At 32.9% G+C, this 19,892-nt stretch overlaps 5 protein-coding genes across 5 annotated transcripts; 1 reads left to right on the top strand and 4 right to left on the bottom strand.

Annotated features, from left to right (window-relative positions):
* Window positions 1-4,256: 4,256 nt before the first annotated feature.
* On the bottom strand, window positions 4,257-7,319 carry LOC107366553 (putative fatty acyl-CoA reductase CG5065). The gene is made up of 7 exons (XM_015934178.3): window positions 7,148-7,319; window positions 6,656-6,942; window positions 6,382-6,561; window positions 5,978-6,319; window positions 5,647-5,895; window positions 5,297-5,554; window positions 4,257-4,711 (listed from the first exon to the last, which is right to left on the bottom strand). The coding sequence occupies exons 1-7, from the start codon at window positions 7,247-7,249 to the stop codon at window positions 4,603-4,605; spliced, it is 1,527 nt and encodes a 508-aa protein (XP_015789664.1). The 5' UTR covers window positions 7,250-7,319; the 3' UTR covers window positions 4,257-4,602.
* Window positions 7,320-10,135: 2,816 nt separating this feature from the next.
* Window positions 10,136-15,716, bottom strand: SMC3 (structural maintenance of chromosomes 3). The gene is made up of 8 exons (XM_015934145.3): window positions 15,535-15,716; window positions 14,479-14,921; window positions 13,457-14,385; window positions 13,273-13,376; window positions 12,793-13,198; window positions 11,065-12,703; window positions 10,883-10,989; window positions 10,136-10,794 (listed from the first exon to the last, which is right to left on the bottom strand). The coding sequence occupies exons 2-8, from the start codon at window positions 14,852-14,854 to the stop codon at window positions 10,720-10,722; spliced, it is 3,636 nt and encodes a 1,211-aa protein (XP_015789631.1). The 5' UTR covers window positions 14,855-14,921; window positions 15,535-15,716; the 3' UTR covers window positions 10,136-10,719.
* A 93-nt stretch (window positions 15,717-15,809) lies between these two features.
* On the top strand, window positions 15,810-16,519 carry mRpS28 (mitochondrial ribosomal protein S28). The gene is made up of 2 exons (XM_015934197.3): window positions 15,810-16,117; window positions 16,188-16,519. Exons 1-2 carry the CDS (start codon window positions 15,870-15,872, stop codon window positions 16,393-16,395), a joined length of 456 nt encoding a protein of 151 aa, XP_015789683.1. The 5' UTR covers window positions 15,810-15,869; the 3' UTR covers window positions 16,396-16,519.
* On the bottom strand, window positions 16,507-17,262 carry LOC107366323 (enhancer of rudimentary homolog). Its single transcript, XM_015933906.3, has one exon. It carries the CDS (start codon window positions 16,951-16,953, stop codon window positions 16,627-16,629), a length of 327 nt encoding a protein of 108 aa, XP_015789392.1. The 5' UTR covers window positions 16,954-17,262; the 3' UTR covers window positions 16,507-16,626.
* Window positions 16,507-18,333, bottom strand: LOC107366565 (uncharacterized). The gene is made up of 4 exons (XM_015934195.3): window positions 17,928-18,333; window positions 17,672-17,841; window positions 17,418-17,593; window positions 16,507-16,919 (listed from the first exon to the last, which is right to left on the bottom strand). The coding sequence occupies exons 1-3, from the start codon at window positions 18,202-18,204 to the stop codon at window positions 17,441-17,443; spliced, it is 600 nt and encodes a 199-aa protein (XP_015789681.2). The 5' UTR covers window positions 18,205-18,333; the 3' UTR covers window positions 16,507-16,919; window positions 17,418-17,440.
* Window positions 18,334-19,892: the final 1,559 nt, after the last annotated feature.

A 19,892-nucleotide genomic window follows, 5' to 3' on the forward strand; every position in this document is an offset into this window, starting at 1 on the left:
TTCTATCGCTGAAAATGCGATTGATGAATTTTTCGATACAAGTTATTTCTTTCATGCCGTTTTTTCTTTCTGGATTTGCAAAAAAAAAATCGTTGCATTTTATCTCTTCATCATCTCCAATAATTGGTAATTTTTCGGAGTGATCGGCTAAATACCAAGCGATTTTGGCAATACTAAAAAGAATTTTCGGTAAAAAGCTGAATATTGGCCCGATCACAATCTAAATGATTTTGTGTTCAGGGTAATCGACTGCAAGTGAACACTGTTGTCCGTGGATTCTTTTCTTGTAATCTCAGTTGTCTTTTAACTGGATTTCTAAGTGGAAAATAAAATCGTTGATCTTACCAAGAACATCAGGTCTTATTACTTTCGATCCATGCAAATTTGATTTTTGATTAACAACACAAGGGTCACCTAAATATTCTAGTTGATCACTCAACTCGAAAAGTTTGCATCTGAAATGTTGCAATGTGTGATGAATTAGATACTTGAAAATGTCTTTGTCTGTTTGGAAAACTGATTTAAAATCAAATCGTGGTGAGGTGTTTTGTAAATTTTGGTAGGCTGTGGAGAAATACAGAAAATATGTTTCACATTTGACCAAATAAGGTCCAATTAGTAAATTTTATTTATCTAGCCAAACAGTTATATTTTTGTTGGCGTTTTACGGTAGTCTAAAAAATAGTCTAAGTTGTTTCTAGGAACTTACCGTGTCACTTGTTGATCTTAGAACTAAAAAGGCTAGGGTATTTATATTTAAACGGTATACTTTGGAGAATTGAAGAACAATTTTTCTGAAGTTTCAAGATCATACAAGGTCATTCATTTATTTGACCTCTAAACGGTTCCTGAAGGTCATTGCCAAATAGCCCATAATTTCATCGCTATAAATTCATCTCTGCAAATTCAAGTGATATGAACATATCTTTCATAAAACATTTTTCATCGATTTGAAATAAGCTTGAATAACTTTTCAGAGAAGAATAATGACGTCTTGCGGCAAATATTTTTCAAGAGAGCAAAATGTGTGCTATTTGAAAATAACCTTCAAAAGTCGTTTAGAGGTCAAATAAACGAATGACTTTGAATGAACTTGAAACTTCAGAAAAATTGTTGTTCAATTCTCAAAAGCATACCTTTGAAATATATATACCCTAGCATGTTTAGATCTTTAGATATCGAATGAAACGGGAAGTAAATGAGGTTGAAACGTCTTGTAATTCTACGCTTGTTTTTCTTCGATTTTTTTATAGTCAACTTAATGTTTAAAACAGAAAATTAGATGATTTTTTTACAGATTTAATGATTTAAAGATATGTTGCAGCACTTTTCTTGTGCGGAGAATGCATGATAGCTAGAATTAAGCACTCCTCTAGTGCGGAGACCCATAATTACTTGAAGTGGTTTGTCATCAAACTTACCAGTTATCCTTGCAGAAAGTTATGCTCATGAATTTTTGCGAGTTGTTTTATGCGCAATTTTTATCGCATTTTTAAGGCTTGCTCTTCTTAATTTTTTTAACTGTTCAGCTTCATTCTCAGATAATTGTTTAATTTTTTTGACTTTGACGATTTCTTCTGCGTTTTACCCTTGAATGAAGATGGTGATGGCGAGGCCAAAGGTGAAGAATTGTAGGCTTTTCCGACTGCTCGTGACTGCTCTAGAATCGCTTTGATTCTTTAGTTTGGATTGCTTTTTGACCCTTTGTTGTCTGGCTTGGGTTCCATGCTTGGTGACTCTTCAAATAAAAATAAAATGTCAATATTGGTTCTCAAAAGGCAAAACTACTTACTTGTTAATTTTGAATTTTCGATGTTTTTTCGAGTTTTTCTTGTCTATCCCAAGCCTTTCTCTAACACAAGTGGGAATGGGCTCTTGCATGACATCTTTCAATGCTACATTCGGTCCTGTTGCCAGAAATAAGTTCTTTTATCATTTATTAACTCGATTTTTGTGCCAACTGCTGCGAACGATATCGGTTTTGACATTCGCTTCATGTTGATTATTTTCATATTTCCACAATTATCATTTATTAAAATAAACTCCTCTAACTTTTCCTGTGGTGGATTATCGGCAAGCTCAATATATGAATCAACATCCATACTCATCTTTGTACAGGGCTATTCAGCTACTTAGTAAGATGTTGAACGCCAATAAATTTGCAACCAGACATACCTTTGACTTAGGAATCGAATTAAGTGAGTTTGGGGGGCATTCATTTTTTGTTACAAGGACAAGGTCATTCAAGGTCATTTTTCGGAAATCGTTGCTGCTCATTTTAGAGGTCATCCTGATGGCCAGACATCATTTTCGAAGACTAAAAATCTTCCTGAAAAAGTTGCGACACTCTTTCATGAACGCTGTTCGATTTATTGATATTCAAGTCTCAAAACTTCATTAATTTATCATGAAAGAGTGTCGCAACTTGATCAGGAAGATTTTCAGTCTTCGAAAATGATGTTTGGCCATCAAGGACAAGGTCATTCAAGGTCATTTTTCGGAAATCGTTGCTGCTCATTTTAGAGGTCATCCTGATGGCCAAACATCATTTTCGAAGATCAAAAATCTTCCTGATCAAGTTGCGACACTCTTTCATGATGAATTGACGAAGTTTTGAAACTTAAATATCAATAACTTAAAAAGCGTTCATGAAAGAAAATGATGTCTGGCCATCAGGATTACCTCTAAAATTAGCAGCAAAGATTTCAGAAAAATGACCTTGAATGACCTTGTCCTTGAAACAAAAAATGAATGCCCCCCAAACTCACTTTATTCGATTCCCAGGTCAAAGAAATGTCTGGTTGCAAATTTATTGGCGTTCAACATCTTACTAAGTAGCTGAATAGCCCTGTATTTTCACCAACTTTCTTGATTGAACAATTTTTGAATTTTGAGACTGATTTCGTGGTTTTTTGGTATCAGATTTGATAACAAAAAGGTACCTAATTGATTGTTGATTCAGCACTTTTGAGACTCCACAAAAGATGAGATGGCGAACATGAGAGCATTTGACGCCATTGCATAGCTCATGAGTTCTCCGCACGAGAAGAGTGCTAATTGAAAGCTAAGTGATAATTTGTCGAGATAATAATAGATTTCTGCTTTTGATAAGGATTATTCTGGTGATGATTGAAAAGTGTTTATTCAGTCTGAGATACGAAAAGCACAAATGGCGGATTTGGATTGGAAAATTTTTTATTTATGGGTTGTTTATTTATTTTTTATTTATTAATCAAATTGTATATTATCAGGTTTCATAACATGATTTGCACAAAATTATTAAAGATTTAAAGTCATTGATTTTGACTGGCGTTTTACAAAGATCACAAATACCTAAATCGGGATTGAAAGCACATAAATCAATATGAGCTTTGTATTCTGCATACTTGGTAATAGCAACACATCCAGGAAATGGACATTGTAACATCAAGTTATCCATAAAGAACTTGCTCCTTTGTCCTTTTGGTGCTGTCTTTGGTAGCGGTTTGACCACAAATTTTAGGTAAGCGCATCTATAGGCTCATCTAAATTTCAACTCTTTCTGTTTTTAAGTGGCCTCGATTTGGCATTCCTTACAGAATATCGTGGGGCAATCCCTGTTCGCGCCAATATGTACAAAAGGCTCCCAAGCCATACAAAGACAATAGTTGCACTGATAATTTCGCTATTCATTTTTGTCGATGAATTGAGCATCGTCATTCTCGACTCGCGTATCAGCATCGGCAGATTCATCTGACAAATTTACAACAGGCTGATTGTCAGGTTGAATTCTGTTTTGTCTAAATTCCGGTCGCAGCACATCCAGGGTAATCTTCCACCAGATAACCAGAACAAAATGTTATAACAGAGTACAGTGAATCCACACTTATTTTCACAAAACAATAAGCGCCATCAACTATACTACCAACGGTAGACAATAGGCTTAGATAGTATAGAAGATGGAGTTGATTTTTTGTAAAAATAAGTGTGGATTCACTGTACTTCAATATCACTTCTCCTCGAAAAGCAGCCAATGTGCCCGTCCCTTGAAGTAAATTCAGCAGTACCATTATTAGCCCTTCGAGCATCTTCGTATTTTTAGAGTAGAGTAGGCGATAGAGTAGGCTGTTTTAAGAGAAAATTTTTCGTGGTCATCTAACGTTTTCTGTAAATCAGTTCAAAACCTAGGTATCAACAAGAAACGATATTTCAACGTTGATTGTACCTTTTTGGGCCCCCTTCCGGCACTATTTTATTGTCTGTCAGTCGGGGAGAGGTTTAATTACAGATCAAAGCAAAAATAGTTTATTATTAGTCAATTTTTATACAATTAGATTAAAATATGTAAATTTTAAGAGTAATTCGATTGATAGTTTTGAAGGGAATGTTTCATCAATGATAGATGAGAGTCAATGTGTTAAAATTTGATTTAAAACAAATGTAAATAGCGATATGATTTAAAACAATTTGATAAAAACAGTAAAAGCTCGTTGGAGGCTTGAGTTGACCGTGATTGTGATTAAATGGCCAAATACTCAATTCCTTGTGATATCAACAATTTGTCATCATTAAAAAATGTTTAGCAGATTGTAAAAATTTGGTCCATTCGTATTAACCATTGATTTAACTGGAAGTTACTGTATTGTTCATCAAATAACAGCCAAGAGAGAAAAGATATTTTCCAATCAAACCAAGGAACATCAATTGAATGAATCGATAAAGAGCACAAACACTGGAAAAAATGGAAATTAAAATTAGATTAATTTCAATATGATGTGAGATCAATTGTTTTGATGTTAATCAATCCAATTCAGTTAAAGCAATCATCCATTTCAATAAGATATAGTTTCTATTGAATAGCTTTTTTTAGTTTCAAAACAGTCTGAGTTGCTGATCAAATTTTTTAGAAATTTTTCAAGTAACCTTCCTCATTCATTCGAGATAAACAGGCAAAACAAGTAACAGACAATAACTTGTTACTTCAATACAAGAGATTTTCTTGATTAGAGGGGAAAATCATTTCTTGAAATAATACGAACTCTTAATTAAAGGCAGATAAGGCTATCATCAAGGTGAATATAAAATGTCAAACTAATTTTACTCTTATAATTTGTCTATTTGGGAAATTTTACTATTCCTTTACATAATGGTACTTTTGCAAGGTTTAGTGACTACACGCAAGAAAACGGTTCAATTTTTTAAACATATTTCTTGCTTGATGAAGGAAGTTTAATTAGAATAAAGAATTCGACTAAATTAGATATCATTGTTTTTAAATAACAATGATAATTCTGGATAGGAACCTCTTGATACTTACATCATAACTTGTTTCTTTGCGCTGGCAATATCGGCTTCATCTTCCTTGAGGAAATATTTCTTGAAACCTTTAACACAGTCTACGATATATTCAGAGAAATTAAATTTTCTCACATCACAATAAAATAGCTTATAATCTTTAGGTGACAAAGAATTGACCAGTTCTAGATAACGGTCAGTCTTGATTTTGAATTCATGAGTAGTGAAAAATACGACCAGATCCAAGCCTTTATTCAATCGACAAGCTTGCTTATATAAACTGTAAATGGATAAAGGTATAAAGATTAGTTAGTAAATAATGTAAGGTTAACATTTAAAGATCATCAATTCAATTTCAATCAATTAACTTACAATCTTTTGTAACCAAACAGTGAAATAATCATGTCAAGAAGAATAGCGAAAAAGGTATGATACAGAAATTTTTCCAATGGATAATAAAATCTTGCTCTTTTATATTTTGGAGGAGCCATTAGAGGTCTTAATTGTTTTTTGCTTGGATAGACATAAGCAGCTTCACGAGCGAGTTCAAAGATTCCACCCCAAGTCATCTCAGGATGAAAGGCTCCAGCGGTCAAGTTATAAACCATACATTCATTTGGCCTGTAATTAAAATGAAAATGAATTTGAGAACATGAGTAAAGTATGGTTAAAATATGACCATAGGAAAATATTAGACGCTTACTTTTTACAAGCAGAGTACCAGGCACTTGCGATAATAAAATTGGCACAGATATCCACTGCGATTGTGTCTACAGCAGCCCAATAATTCCAATCAACTGTTTGGAGAAGACCGATTTGAGCGGCGAGTCCAATGCCCTGAATGCCTTGGATGGTATCAACCCAACCAGGTGCTGGTTCATTAACACTTGAAATAACGATCGATGGTCTAACAATCGATGTAGGTATGTTTCCTCGTTTTTTCATTACCAGGTCTTCTCCAAGTGCTTTTGTTAAAGTATATGGATTAGGGCGTCCTGCTAGAAATTTCTCAGTTTGTTTCTTCTTAAAAGCAGCATCTGGCGATCTGAGGTAAAAAATATTATTTAATTAAGTTCGATCCAAGTTGAGATAAATTTCAGAACTTACTTTAAAACATTTTCCACTTCGTCATAGCCGAATTCCATAGGGTAAACTTTTTCCTCGATAACAAGTCTGTCACAAAATGAATATGCTGTTGATACATGCACCATTGCCTCTAAATGAGCGAATTGATGGCACAAATCAATCAAATACTCAGTTCCTTTAACATTATTTACCAAATTTGATCTATAATTTCATTTAGATGAGTTGAAAAAGTTACATATTAGAGCCAATAGAAAAGATTAGAATATTTCGTTTCAGCAATCAAAATGTTACTTACTCTAAGTCTGCATCAAAACGCACATCAGCAGCACAATGGAGAACAACATTAACTTCTTCAATTAGCTTGTCACAAGTTTTCTGATCTATTCCAAGATTAGGTGCTCCTAAATCACCTTCGACTGCAACCACTTTGTATGCATTAAGCACTGTCTTGTCATGAAATGTGAATGGTTGCTTGTTCAGAATTTGTTTTAACCTTTCCGCTGGACTTAAGCCACGTTTACCGCGAAGAAGAACGTAGACGCGTTTAACATCAATACAGCGTAAAATTTTTTCCACAAGAACCTAGAATTAAATAATAAGCAAAACATGCATTACAATAATGTAACATAAAAAAGTGTAGAAATGTTCAAAAACTTTCAATAAAAATTGATGGAAGTTGCCTAAAATTTAAAGTATTACTTTCAATACTTTTCATGACACTTTAAAATCACATTGAAATCACTTTGAGATCCAATGGGTGACAAATCAAAATATTTTTCAAGCTTACCTTGCCTAAAAATCCGGAGAAACCGGTGATGAAAAGAGTTTTACCAGCATAGAAGTCAAGGATCGAAGATTGGTCCAATGTCGATTCGTTGTTGTTATTCATTGTTTCAAATTTGGCAAAATTATCCAACAGCAATTCACAATATCAAATGTTGAGCTGCAAGTAAAGCTTGAGCTAAAACTAACAAAGACAATGTTGAGAATTGTAATTTGTGGTAAAGTGGCAATCAAACCCAGCAACAGAAACACAAATTAGGAAAGATCTGGTAACCAAAGGAAGAGGGGAAAAGAAGATGAGAGCAAAGGTTGTAAACAAAAGTATTCAGATCAATTGAGTCACCAGTTCAAAAATACTCTTAACTGACAATTTTGGTTATAATTTTATCTCTTAACTGTTTGGCAGTATTTTGAAAAAAAATTTGAGTTGGCTTGTCGCCTTGAAAAGTTGAATTGCAATTTAATATGAATCGTGTGTTTTAGGCTGAAAATGAAACTGAAAACAAATGCCCTGAAGGAATAAAAAAGTTTCTCACTCTTACTCACTTTCTTAATGTTAATAATAATAATGATTATAATTATACTGTAAAGCTTCTTACCTTTATTTTACTGCTTCTCTCGACTGTTTCTCATAAACATCGGCTACATCGTTTATTGTTACGTCAATCCCCTTCATGGTATCCATTGAACTGATGAACCTAAGCTAGGCTCAGCAACAGGATAGAGAGGAGGTTTCAATGAATGGAAACTGGAAAAACCTCTGTTGGGTTTACGTTAATTAGAATAAAATATACAATCAAATGTAAGTGATGAATCTCGGGAATCTTATGAAGCAAAACAAAAGAAACGTTATGCGAAGAGAAAGTGATTCACTTGTTCCCTCCATTTTTTTAATGTCTTATAACAAAGTAGCCATCTTTGTCGGTTTTTCAAAACAACCTTATCTTAACCAAATCTAGTCAAATGTCTGGTAATAGTTCAACAGTCAACATTAAATTAGTTATTTAGTCTTTTGTCCATAAGCTGCCTTTTGAACCCTTTAGCAATTTTAGTTGCTAAGCCATTTTTTGGTTACCAAAAACGTGAAGCCATTTGTTATATAGATGTGATCTTTTTGATGCAATATTCTGTTTTTTCCAGTGGAGTTACTAATGTGTCCTTTAAGCAATCCTTTATTAATCTGTTAATCAACGTTAATTCAAGTTTACTTTTTGTCAGATCAACTTTTGGATAACCTTGTTTACAACCCTAACATGCCATATTTGATGTAACTACCGGATCCACTGATCTTGAGGGCGAACAATTTCTTATTTGATTTTTTTGTGTTTCATTAATATTCATAACTGTATTATGCAAAATAACTCTTTCACTGTCCAGAATTCATCTGATTTTAGAGTGCAATGTTTAAAATCTAGAATATGATAACGTTTAATGATCTCTAAAGCATTACAGATCTTCTGGTAAAATGGTTGAACCTGAATACAGCTCAAAACTGGCGATTTTAATATATTGGTTCAAGTTGGATCGATTTGATCAGAGACTTTCTTAATTTTAATTCATTTTAATATTGTCCGATGAAATACCATCATCCTGAATGATTAAAATTTGCATGATGATTATAGCTTGGCAAGTCGATTGTAATCTGAATTTTCAAGGTTTTACTATTCTTGCTTTTAATCATTTAATTTAAATTTATTATATTCTTGTTTAATTGTTGAATAACAATAAACATAAAATGATATAATTGATTGATAAAAACAACACGGATTGAGGATATTTTTACATTTTAACTGTTAATTGGTTGTATATTAAACACTACAGTTGAACATTCAAATCAGTTTTGGGTTATAATCAAGGTTATAAGATTCGGGTTGAAAGCCGGTTGCAAGTCAACAAAGTTGATTGTAAATAGTATAGTTAATATCGATAATTACACTTCAATTACTTGTTGAACTTGACCCTTTGCTTAATGTTGTGTATATTCATTTTGATTGCCTTGTTTAGGAGTAAATTTAATGACAATTTTAGCAATTGAAGATGAAAGTGAAAGGTAAGTGAATTGAAAAAATGGCATCAAATTGATAATTACGATTGTTTCCTGATTATGATTATTAATCGATTGATTTAATTTCACATTTTGCCCAACCATTGCCAACCAACAAAGAAACATAACTAAGGTTCAACCTGCAAACCAAATAAAAGCGACCAGTGAACCTGAATTTCCCTGGTCAAGGAAATTTTGAAATTCAACTCAAAAATTAAATTTTCTGGTTTCTTCTGGTAGCTTCAGTTTGGATGGTAATTCAAATTCAATCAAAGAATTGATCATTAAGTGATCAACTTCTAATTAACTCAAACCAGGAACGGGGTTAATAATCAATCAATCAATGCGAAGATGTAATAACCTCAAGGGTTGAATATTAAATCATCTGCATCTTATTACAAAGGGAAAGTGTTGGTGAAGAAATCTTTAAATTATCTTTAATTTTTATTCCAAAAATAACCTTTCATGTGGTTGAACAAGTTCATCGGATTTTCAGAGCAATGTATTGAAACGATATTGTTGATTTTACATTGTACTTCATTCTTGATGGTGAAATTTCAAATATGGTTTAAAGCCTAAAATTTGGGTCCTAAACGATCTTTTGATGTACCGATTGACAAGGATAATTTATTATGTTTTTCAACTAAAATACAATCAAGGTGAAACCATTGAAACCAGTTATTTGTAGCAATTATATAAGATAGTCTCACTTGTTTTTCCTCATTTATAACATATGGTTGCTTTGAGTGGAACCAAACAAATTTAATCAGAATTAACATCATTTTAATTACCGACCAATATCTCTATTTGTCTTCAGGCTTTCATTTGCTCGCAAATAATGTTGGCTTTTACTTGGATTAAGCTTGGATCTAAATGGTTTTAAATTTTGGATCAACGACTAAATGAGAACTAATTTGATGAAAACTTATTTTAAGGACGTAAATTAGGTTATTGTAAAGGTGATTTATTATTGTGAGATTAATAAGAAGTGACTGATATTCATTCATTACCTTTGAGAAATGTTTTGGAAATCTTGGTCAGGATTTTTGTTCGTTATAGATTTCTCATTGATGGGAATTGTCATTGTTAATCAGATTTAATGGCCACCTTGAATAAAGATCAGAGTTTGTTTCGTTTTTTTTATTCAGTAAAAGATATTTACCTGTTTATTTGTCAATTTTTTAGTTTTTATACTTGTATTGACTTCACTTTGGATATTAAAACAAGTAATAAAATTATTATTAAGTGAGATGTTTGCGAGAAATAAACATATTTTGATGGAAATAATGATAGGAAGAATGAGAAAAGAGTTACGGTAGATGAAGAGAAAAAAATATGAAATAGTGAACAGGTTAAAATTTGAAAATGAGTAAGAATGAAATTGAATGAGAGTAGATATCTGGGAATAATGAGTTGAATTTTGTTTAAGTGAGGATTTATGATTTATGCTTGTTTTTAACCATTTGTAATTATTTGTCTCTCTTCTGGTTTGGTGAATTTAATGAAAAAGAAATTGGATAAATGGATACTATTTATCTAGCATATTGAGAATCATCTTCGACGAAATCATGGGCTTCCTCATAAGTGACAAGTTCGACATGGCTGACCTGTAGGATAAAAGATGAAATCGCATTAATACTAAATACTTGAAAGGATTTAACTTCTCAACAAATGGTTAATTTAACGAATACTTACTCGATTCCTGAATTTGACTCCATAAAATTTGTCGGCTCTTTCTAAAAGCTCAGGTCTGAAAGTTGTTGTAATGAATTGGGCGTCTTTGGAAAGTTCATGGATCATATCTGAATAATTAAAATTAAAAAAATGATTTAATTATTTATGATAAAAGAAAATAAATAAATCTTAAATAATCTTACCTGCTACAGCTTTACGATGCTGTGGATCTAAAGCTTGGTCGATTTCATCGAAAAGGTAAAACGGTGCAGGGTCACATTTTTGAATGGCAAAGATGAATGTTAGGGCGACTAATGATTTTTGACCACCAGATAGTTGGTGCATATCTTTCATTTCAGCGTTAGTACCAGTAAATGATACTCTAATACTAACACCAGTGAAATTATCAATCGACGGTGGAATGTTTCCAGATCCAAGAGATCCCTGGCTTCCTTCAGTAGAGTTGCCTGGATCAGAGGAGGTTATCATGTCAAGGTGGGCTCTACCTTGGGGCACAAGTTTTTTAAAGACTTCACTGAAGAAATTGGATACTTGACGGAAGGTTATCTGTATGGCTTCATACTTTCGCTGTTCTAGTGCAGTCATCAGTTCTAATATAGATCGATGTCCACTGTCAAGATCTTTTTTCCTTTCTAACAGTTTCTCTTTCCTTTCAGAGAAATCCATGTATTGATCCAATGCCTTCTTGTTAACATGACTGTACTTGTTTAACTCTTGATTACACTGTTGAAGTTTTTTGTACAACTGTTTTAAACTGAGATTGGCGTACTTGGTCTCAGCGTCAACAGGTAAGGTACCAAGCTCTCTTATTTTTCTCATAGTTTCATCAATCTTTTTATTTAACAACGAATTTTTGCTGGTTATCTTTTCAAGATCCTTTGAATCTTCATTGATCCTTTCGATGGTATCTCTTTCTTCGCTCTTTTTCTTCTCTAATTTGGTTTGAATATCTTTCAATTTTTTGGTTGTTTCGTCAATCTCTTCATCTAATGATCGTATTTGAACAACAACCCCATCAATTCGAGTTGTAATGGATGATAATTCACTTTCTTCACTTTCCAATTTCTGTTTTCGATCTTCGACAGAAATTTCCTGCAAAGCTGCTTCCAATTCATCTTTACGACGACACAAGTTATTGTTGAGAAGATTTTCTAACTTATTCTTTTGAGCTTCTAAATGCATACGTTTACTGAAAGCTTCTTTGTTCTTCTGCGTTAATTCAGCAATTTCATCGTTTAAACGGTCTACTTCTTGTTGGTCAGTCACAGATAGTTGAGTCAATAAATCTTGTTGCAATTCACTGCTCAGTGATTCTGCAAGAGATTCCATCGAGTTAAGACTTGCTTCATGGCTAACAAGACTTCTTTCACGAGGTTGCCTTGATCTTTCAATTGCAGCAAGTTCATCTTTCAACAAACGAATATCTGTCTTCATTTTGTCAAATGTATCCTTATTCTTGGTGTTTTTGGTTTCAGCCTTCTGCATATCACTAACAATTTGATTGATTTCACTTTCAACTTCATTTAACCGACGATGATGTTCCTCCAACTTATCTTGTTGATCAACAATCTCTTTTTTGATGGTAGCATGAGTTTTGTGGAGTTCAAGACGAGATCGTCGAGTATCAAAGTAACCACCAGTAAGGGAGCCTTTATGGGAAACCTGATCTCCATCAAGTGTGATACAATCCAAATTGGTACTTCTAGCTAATTGCGTGGCAACTTCCAGTGAACGACAAATTAATACTTTACCAAAAATAAATTTCATACCAACACTGAATCTAGAGTCATATTCTAGTCGACTTATCATCGGTATAGCATCCTGTTCAGTAAAACATTTAAAAAAATGTTTAATTATAGCTTTAGTAAGTAATAAGCATAATAAAAGAATTTAAATAAATTTAGACTTACCGATGTTTCGGGGTATTGTAACTCTTTTGAATAAAGCCGATTGAGGGGCATAAAAGTAACTTCTCCAGGCAGTTTCATACGATTCATTTCTTGAAGAATTTTTGTACCAACTTTATCATTAGCAACAATGTGATGGAATAATTTATTTCCGGCTGTCATTTCTACTGCCGTATAAAATTCTTTTGCACAATCGAAATTTTCTATCAACATTCCGTGATAATCTTTGGCAATTTGTTCAAATTGACCACCTCTTTCACGGAAAAGTTGCAGAACTCTGGCGACACTGTCACGACCATTAAGAATAGTTTTACCAACCATCGATCTCAACATTTGATCCTTTTTTGATTTTTCTTCATTAAGCATATTCGCATTCTGTTGCATAGCATTTTCTTGGCGCCAAAGCTCACTGAAGAGGAAGAAAACGAGAAATGGATGAGTGAGAAAAGAAACTAAATCACAATAAAAATTACTTTAACTTACTTTCTTTCATTTTGCAGTGCATCTTTTTTCTTTTTCAAATCATAGAATGATTTGTTTTGATTGTCAATACTGAATCTATTATTTTCCAGCTCTTTGGTGAGTTCCTGAAATGATCATAAAGAAGTTATGAGTGAAATTCTAATTCACAAAATTAGTTAGAGTTGACTTAAAAAAACAAACTTACCTCGATTTTTGCTTCAAGTTCTTCTTTTTTCTTTGCATCTCTGTTTAGATCACTTTTTATCTTAGCTATTTGGGTATTTTTTTCCGATATACTTTTTTTCAAAGTACTCAATTCTCTCGTGATCCATTTGTCTCTTTCAGCTTTCGACGTGAACTGACTACCTCTACCTTGTTTTGCGTATAATTCCGATCTTTTCTGCTCTTTGAGAGCTAACATTCGAGTGCACTCTTCTTCGATTTTTTTATTCTCTTCATATTGAGGCTTGATTTTATCCAACTCGTTTTGTTTCTCAGCAATACGGGCTTTCAAGTTGTTCAATTCTGTCTCAGCACGCTTTTTAGACTCCGCGTCTCCTTTAACTTCGTCGGTTAAATCTTTAAGACGTAACTCTAATCGCGTCTTCTCCTTCAAAAATGTACTGTGCTCATGTTGTAAGGCCTCTTTTTCGTCCTTAGCAGTTTGTAGCTTTGTTCGCACTTCACGAAGATCTTTACTGAGATCCTTTATCTGCTCAACAAAACTTCCTAGATTTTCTCGTAACTTTTCCGTGACACTACTGCTGGTCTCTCTCCTTGTCTCTAATTCTTTCAATTTCTTCCTAGCATCTTCCAATTCTTGATTGTAAATAGTGTATTCTAATGATCTTCTCATCTTATCCCATTTCTGGTATTCTTTAAGTTCTTCTTTTTCACCTTCCAATGTTTGAAGTCGTTCTTCAATATACTTCAAGAGATCCATGATCTTCTCCAGTTTGGATTCTGTTTCTCTCAACAAAGTACGAGATTCTTCTTTACGTTCATCATAAATTCTTGTACCAGCCACTTCTCGTAAAATTTTCAATCTCTGAGAGTCTGGAGCAGTTGCCATTTGATTAATTTTACCTTGTTTCACAATGTAATAAGGATTACTTCGGGAGAACCCAGCACTCTCTGTCATGAAAGAAAGAAACAAATAATAATAAATAAGAAATGAGACAAAAAAAGTTAGGAAAATAAATAAAAAAAAAGGATTGGGGAACTTACCAAGAACGTTCATAACATCAGAACGAGTTACAATCTTTTTATTCAAATAATATTGATCCTTTTTAAGACCAATCTGTCGCCTTAAGGCAACTTCACTATCATCAATTGGGAGCCGATTATCAGAGTTGTCAAAAATAATTTCAACGTAGGCAGTCATTATCCTCTGTCCAGTTCCTTCATGAAGTAATTGTTGTCGCTGTTCATGACGAAGATGGCTGAATTCGTCGGACAAAACGAATTGAATTGCGTAGAAGAAGTTACTTTTACCCGAACCATTTCTACCAACAATTACATTATGGCTTTTACTGAATGGCTCAACAACCGTTTGCTCTCGATAACTTCGGAAGCCTTGGATTATAACCTGTTTTATATACATTGCACCAGTAACGGAAGAGGGAAGGTGACAATTAAGTAGTTCGAGACAGTTTTGGATATGTCGTTAACTGTAGCAAAAAAGAAACATAAGAAAAAACAAAGGTTTTATTGACAGAAATTGAGTAAGAAGCGCCAAGTAAGGGATCACCCATTATTGCTTTCGAGTTCAAGTAACTCCATCTATTCTTAATAAAGCAGACTAGAGTGAGGCGGTAGTTCAACTGCCATAGTTGTCATAGGTTTAGAACAGAAAAGAAAGAATCAATTGATATTAAAATGACAAATTGATAATTAATAAAGCTAATTAAAAGAAGATTAATGTTTCAAAAAAAATAAGATGACAAAAATAATGAAGGGCTAAGAAAACCAAAGTGAAACAAAAGAGCAAAACAGAAAAACAATAAATTCAATTGCATGACAACTGGAGTAACAAGAAAAACTAAACTACTGAAAGGAAATGGCAAGAACAACTTTCAAATTAGGAAGCACCAAGTTGCTGACAATTTGATGCAAATGAGCAAAATTTTCAAACATTTAAGTGCTGTTGATTGAATTGTGAATCAAACAAAGAATGTAAAAAAGCAAGTTAATTGCCATTAAGATAATCGTTAGTTAAACTGGAAACAATAAAATTTCAAAGGTGATGAAGAGAATAAAATGATTTAATAAAAAAATACTTACAAAGAATGTTATTCAATAACTAAGCCAATGGTGAACAATGGAAGATAACAACACCATATAAATAAACATAATTGAAAGTTAAATCAATAATAAAATAAGCAATCAAATTAACTGATTAAGATTGAGTTAACTTCTCATTCAAAATTACAGCTTGAAAATTTTGTTTACTTTTCTATGCTATTCTACTCGATTAGTCGCCCTCTATTGTTTTCACACAGAACTTGTTGCAATTTAGATCCGAATTGGACTCGATATCTGGTTAAGATACTCCATGTGATAAATTTGCTTGTTTTGGGTTTAAAATTTCAATTGTGATTTATTTTTGGGGGTCAACTATGTCGCTAATTTGCCGAAATCTAGTTTTAGTGAGTCACAGACTTGCTTTAAACTTTTCAACTTCATCTAAACCTCCCAAAAAAGAGATCCCATTCGACACATTACTCAGACAATCCTCGTTCATGTCATTGGGTGATTTTGAGGGAAGAATCATTGCTGGAACAATTTATCACACAATCGAAGACGATTTATACATTGATTTTGGTGGGAAATTTCCATGCATAGTCAAAAGACCTTCTAACGGAATGTGAGTTTACCTCTCATCTCTTGAAATGTTTTATTTTGTTTCTCAATTTTACCTTTTAATTTGGTTTCAGACAATTTGTTAAAGGAGCTAAAGTTAAATTAAGGCTGAATGACTGGGAATTAAGTGCACGTTTTCTTGGTTCAAGTAAAGATTTAACTCTATTAGAAGCTGATTGCACTTTACTCGGATTGATCTCATCACCAGTTGAAGTGGCGAAAAAATTACCAGCTAGTCCGAGTCAATCTAGTGGTTCAACGAGTCAAAGTTCAAATCAATAGTTTATCCCGAGGAAATAATTTAAGATCACTAGTTGACATTCAGGATGGGACAGTTAACAATTAGATAATTTTTATGTAAAAGCTGGCTCTGAATTAACAAATAAACTAGTGTAATGTGTAATAATTTTTTTTATTTGATGTAAGACTATTATCAGAGGAAAAAAAGATAGAAAAATTTGAGATACATTGAAATGTTGAATGATTTTTGAAAAAACATGGAAGAAAAGTTAATTAATTTGGAGCAGGATTACTCTTTTGCGTATCTTGTTCACGGAAGAACACGTAGAGTTTTTCTTTTATCCAATCCTTAGCTTTGGGAGCATAACTTTCCTCACTCCGTTGATAGACCAAACATACCAGGTCAGTGGCTTGATCGATATAATCAAATAATTGAGAAATACTATAACTGATAGAAGGAGCATCTTCACTCATTTGTTCCTTGAGATGCTGTTCAAAATGGCTACAAATACCTTCCATTGCATCATCGACACTCTCGTAATCCATGTATTTACGAGTTTCATGTCCTTTTGGTTGCATTAGAACAATTGTGTGGGTCATGATGGTATAAAAAAGTTGAAAAAAACAAAAGTCAAAAAATAAAACAATGAAAAAATGAACAAATCACCACTTGTGACAAAACTGGACAAAAATAAGATCTTGTCTCTGTTTAATTTAGAATAAACTTTATGGCTATAAAAGCTTAGAGCTTGCTAGAGCTAATAGCGGGATAAGGAAAGACAGAGATGATACTAGGGTCATCTAGCGATTGATTAGACAAGGGAAAACATCTCATTCTCTCTTATTTATCAAGTCTTAGTTTACTGATTCAAATAAGAGCTAATTGATAAAATCTAATCATCTTAGACCTCATTTTAGTCGGCAAATATATATCCACTTAATGCCTCGAAATTTTAAATTAAAGAAATTGATAAAAATGAAAAGAGAACAAATATTCTTTCGATTACTCTTGAGCGGAGAATTTGATTTACTAAACGATCATAAAAGTATAAAATCGTACTCACTTTTTACTTGAGGTAGATGTTTATTAATCTTCTGGAATTATATCATGGAGGTAATCAGATTCGATTGGTGATTGACTGTCTTGTGAACATTTACTAGGAAGCACAGCTTGTAACCGTTCCACTGATTCGTTGATTTGCGCTGCTCGTTTAGCGTAAAATTCCTTAGCATTTTCACGCTTGATATGGGATAGAAAATAAATTTTTATAAAGGCTGAAGCATTAACTACACTATATTTAAAAGATACCGAAAATACCTGTTCGTTATACCATTCTTGCAGCTTTTCTTCTGATTTCAACCAATCTTCTGTAGGCTCATAAGGCTCGTCTTGTTCACAAAGTATCTCTTGAATAGTTTCCAATAATTTTGCTTGTTTCTCGGCCGTTTCTTCATCCAACAACTTAGATTCTGCAATGGCATTTGAAGCTGCAATGAAAGTTAAATATCGATTTAATATTGAAAAATGGTTTTTGGTGTCACAAAAAGAGTAAAAGCATACGATAAATACATACCATCTTCAAGGAATTTCTTGCGGTCATCTTGAATTTTTTCAATTTTTCTTCGACACTCATTTAACCGATGATTGTACGATCCAAGTGCCTCAGCCAAATTATTTTCTCGCTCATTAACAGCATTTATTTGAGCAAACAGAACTCTGCATCTTTCTTCCATAACTTCACACTGTTCCATTATCAGGTCCGACATTGAATCTAGTATCTTTTTCTCCCACTCCAACAACGTAACTTTGACCATTTTATTTCTAATAATTTCATCGTAAGTTGGCTTCATGATGAGCAGATTAATCGTTGGAAATACTGAAAATAAAAGAACGATGTAAATAATAATAAAATCACAGTTTAAGTAGAACAACTTCAACAGAATAGAATTTTAAATGTTACGCCATTTTGCATAACATAACACTCGAGTTACTCCATCTATTGACAAGTAAAATGCAAGTTACCGTTAAACTGCGTTAGCAAAAACTTTGACTTTCGAGTCTAAAATCATTATTATCATTATTTCATAATCCTTAGCCATTTCTCATTTCATATGAGATAATTAACATTATTCTTTGAATCATAATCTGATAATAAAACGACTATAAGAGCGAGTTGATTGATTGAAATCGCGAGTTGCTTTCCTATTTTAGGAAAAATTTTAGGAAAAGTTGATCACAAGCTCTGAGTAAATAAAGAAATGAGTGAATAGATTAGCAAAGAACTACTCAAGAAAAATAATTTAAATTCGAATTCGACAAACACAAGCACGGCGAACTTAAAGAAGTAGCGATCCATTACCATTGCTAGTCTTTCTCTGAAACTCCAACGATGCTTGCTTGGTCCATAAGTTATAGTGATCTCTTCAGCGGCTTCCATGTCTCGCTTTGTGTAAAAAATCATCCGGTGATCAACGAATACTCTGTTACGATTGTGATCACATTAATGACCAACAGTTCTCTTGATTTTGAAACTTAAACTTTGAGCCTCGATATTTCGAGATTGGTGGGATCGACAGTCATCATTCATTCACCAATTCAATCCTTGACTAATTAATAATTTAATTGCATTCAATAGTTTTCCATTAGCTCATTTTGTCCAAAGTATTTGGGCTGTAAATGCACGAGTAATAACTTATTTAACAAAACAAACTCAAATAAACCAATATCTTGCTAAATAAACCAATTTTCTGGTTAAACTTTCTAAGGTAATGCAAAAGATACTGCCAAAGACGCGAGCATTTGAGTAAAGAGTTGAGTGTTGGTGCGTTTGTAGGGGAATGAATGCTTAGTCCATTAGTGTTATTAAAAAGTTTCTATGACCGATAGTTAACAAGAAAATCGAGTTGAAAGTTGAAACTTCGATCGCCTTTTGTACGATAATGGAAACAGATATTTTCATGAAACTCATTCCTATAAAGTGAATTTCAATTATCAACCAGAAAATCCACTTAAAACGAGCAATAATATTTTCTGTTCGAAATAAAATCGATAAGTTTGGTTTTCATTTAAAACGACTTTTTTCTGCGACCGTAAAATTTAGAGTCCTGAAACTTATTTTCAGTCCATAAAAATTGATGGTGCACACTATGAATTTAATAATTTTTACGATTTAACGATAGTTTTCTTGATTTTGGCCATTAACCCAAAAAGTTTGAGGCTGAATATTTCGAGAATGGTAGAACCCACAATAACAATTCTTTGACCAAACATCAGATCTTGTGATGGACTACAATAATATGTGACTAGAAACCGAAGAAATCTCAACCAATTCATCTTATAATGAATATTCTTTTGACACGTGATAAGTAACCAGTTATCTTTGTTAATCTGGTATCAAATCTGGTAACTAACTAATACAATGTTATAACTACTTTTGTTTTTCTTTAATCATCTGAAATTTGAATATATTGTAGTCCATAACAAGATCTAATGTTTGGTCAAAGAATGGTTATTGTGGGTTCTACCATTCTCGAGATAT

Source organism: Tetranychus urticae, chromosome 2 (assembly GCF_039701765.1).
Source record: "Tetranychus urticae isolate SD_2017Ah chromosome 2, NJAU_TeUrti_SD_1.0, whole genome shotgun sequence".
Classification (NCBI taxonomy): Eukaryota; Metazoa; Arthropoda; class Arachnida; order Trombidiformes; family Tetranychidae; genus Tetranychus; species Tetranychus urticae.

Bases quoted from the DNA above. Each gene is read 5' to 3' on its own strand.
- LOC107366553 (XM_015934178.3), bottom strand. From the start codon at position 7,249: ATGAATAACAACAACGAATCGACATTGGACCAATCTTCGATCCTTGAC. The intron at 6,320-6,381 runs GTAAGTTCTGAA...TTTTTACCTCAG, and splicing joins GAAGTGGAAAATGTTTTAAA to ATCGCCAGATGCTGCTTTTA. The intron at 4,712-5,296 runs GTAAGTATCAAG...CATTTTTTCCAG, and splicing joins GCAAAGAAACAAGTTATGAT to TGTTTGTGCTCTTTATCGAT.
- SMC3 (XM_015934145.3), bottom strand. From the start codon at position 14,854: ATGTATATAAAACAGGTTATAATCCAAGGCTTCCGAAGTTATCGAGAG. The intron at 12,704-12,792 runs GTAAGTCTAAAT...TTTACTGAACAG, and splicing joins TACAATACCCCGAAACATCG to GATGCTATACCGATGATAAG. The intron at 10,990-11,064 runs GTAAGATTATTT...TTAATTATTCAG, and splicing joins GCATCGTAAAGCTGTAGCAG to ATATGATCCATGAACTTTCC.
- mRpS28 (XM_015934197.3), top strand. From the start codon at position 15,870: ATGTCGCTAATTTGCCGAAATCTAGTTTTAGTGAGTCACAGACTTGCT. The intron at 16,118-16,187 runs GTGAGTTTACCT...ATTTGGTTTCAG, and splicing joins AAAAGACCTTCTAACGGAAT to ACAATTTGTTAAAGGAGCTA.
- LOC107366323 (XM_015933906.3), bottom strand. From the start codon at position 16,953: ATGACCCACACAATTGTTCTAATGCAACCAAAAGGACATGAAACTCGT.
- LOC107366565 (XM_015934195.3), bottom strand. From the start codon at position 18,204: ATGAAGCCAACTTACGATGAAATTATTAGAAATAAAATGGTCAAAGTT. The intron at 17,842-17,927 runs GTATGTATTTAT...CTTTCATTGCAG, and splicing joins CAAGAAATTCCTTGAAGATG to CTTCAAATGCCATTGCAGAA. The intron at 17,594-17,671 runs GTATTTTCGGTA...TCCCATATCAAG, and splicing joins AAGAATGGTATAACGAACAG to CGTGAAAATGCTAAGGAATT.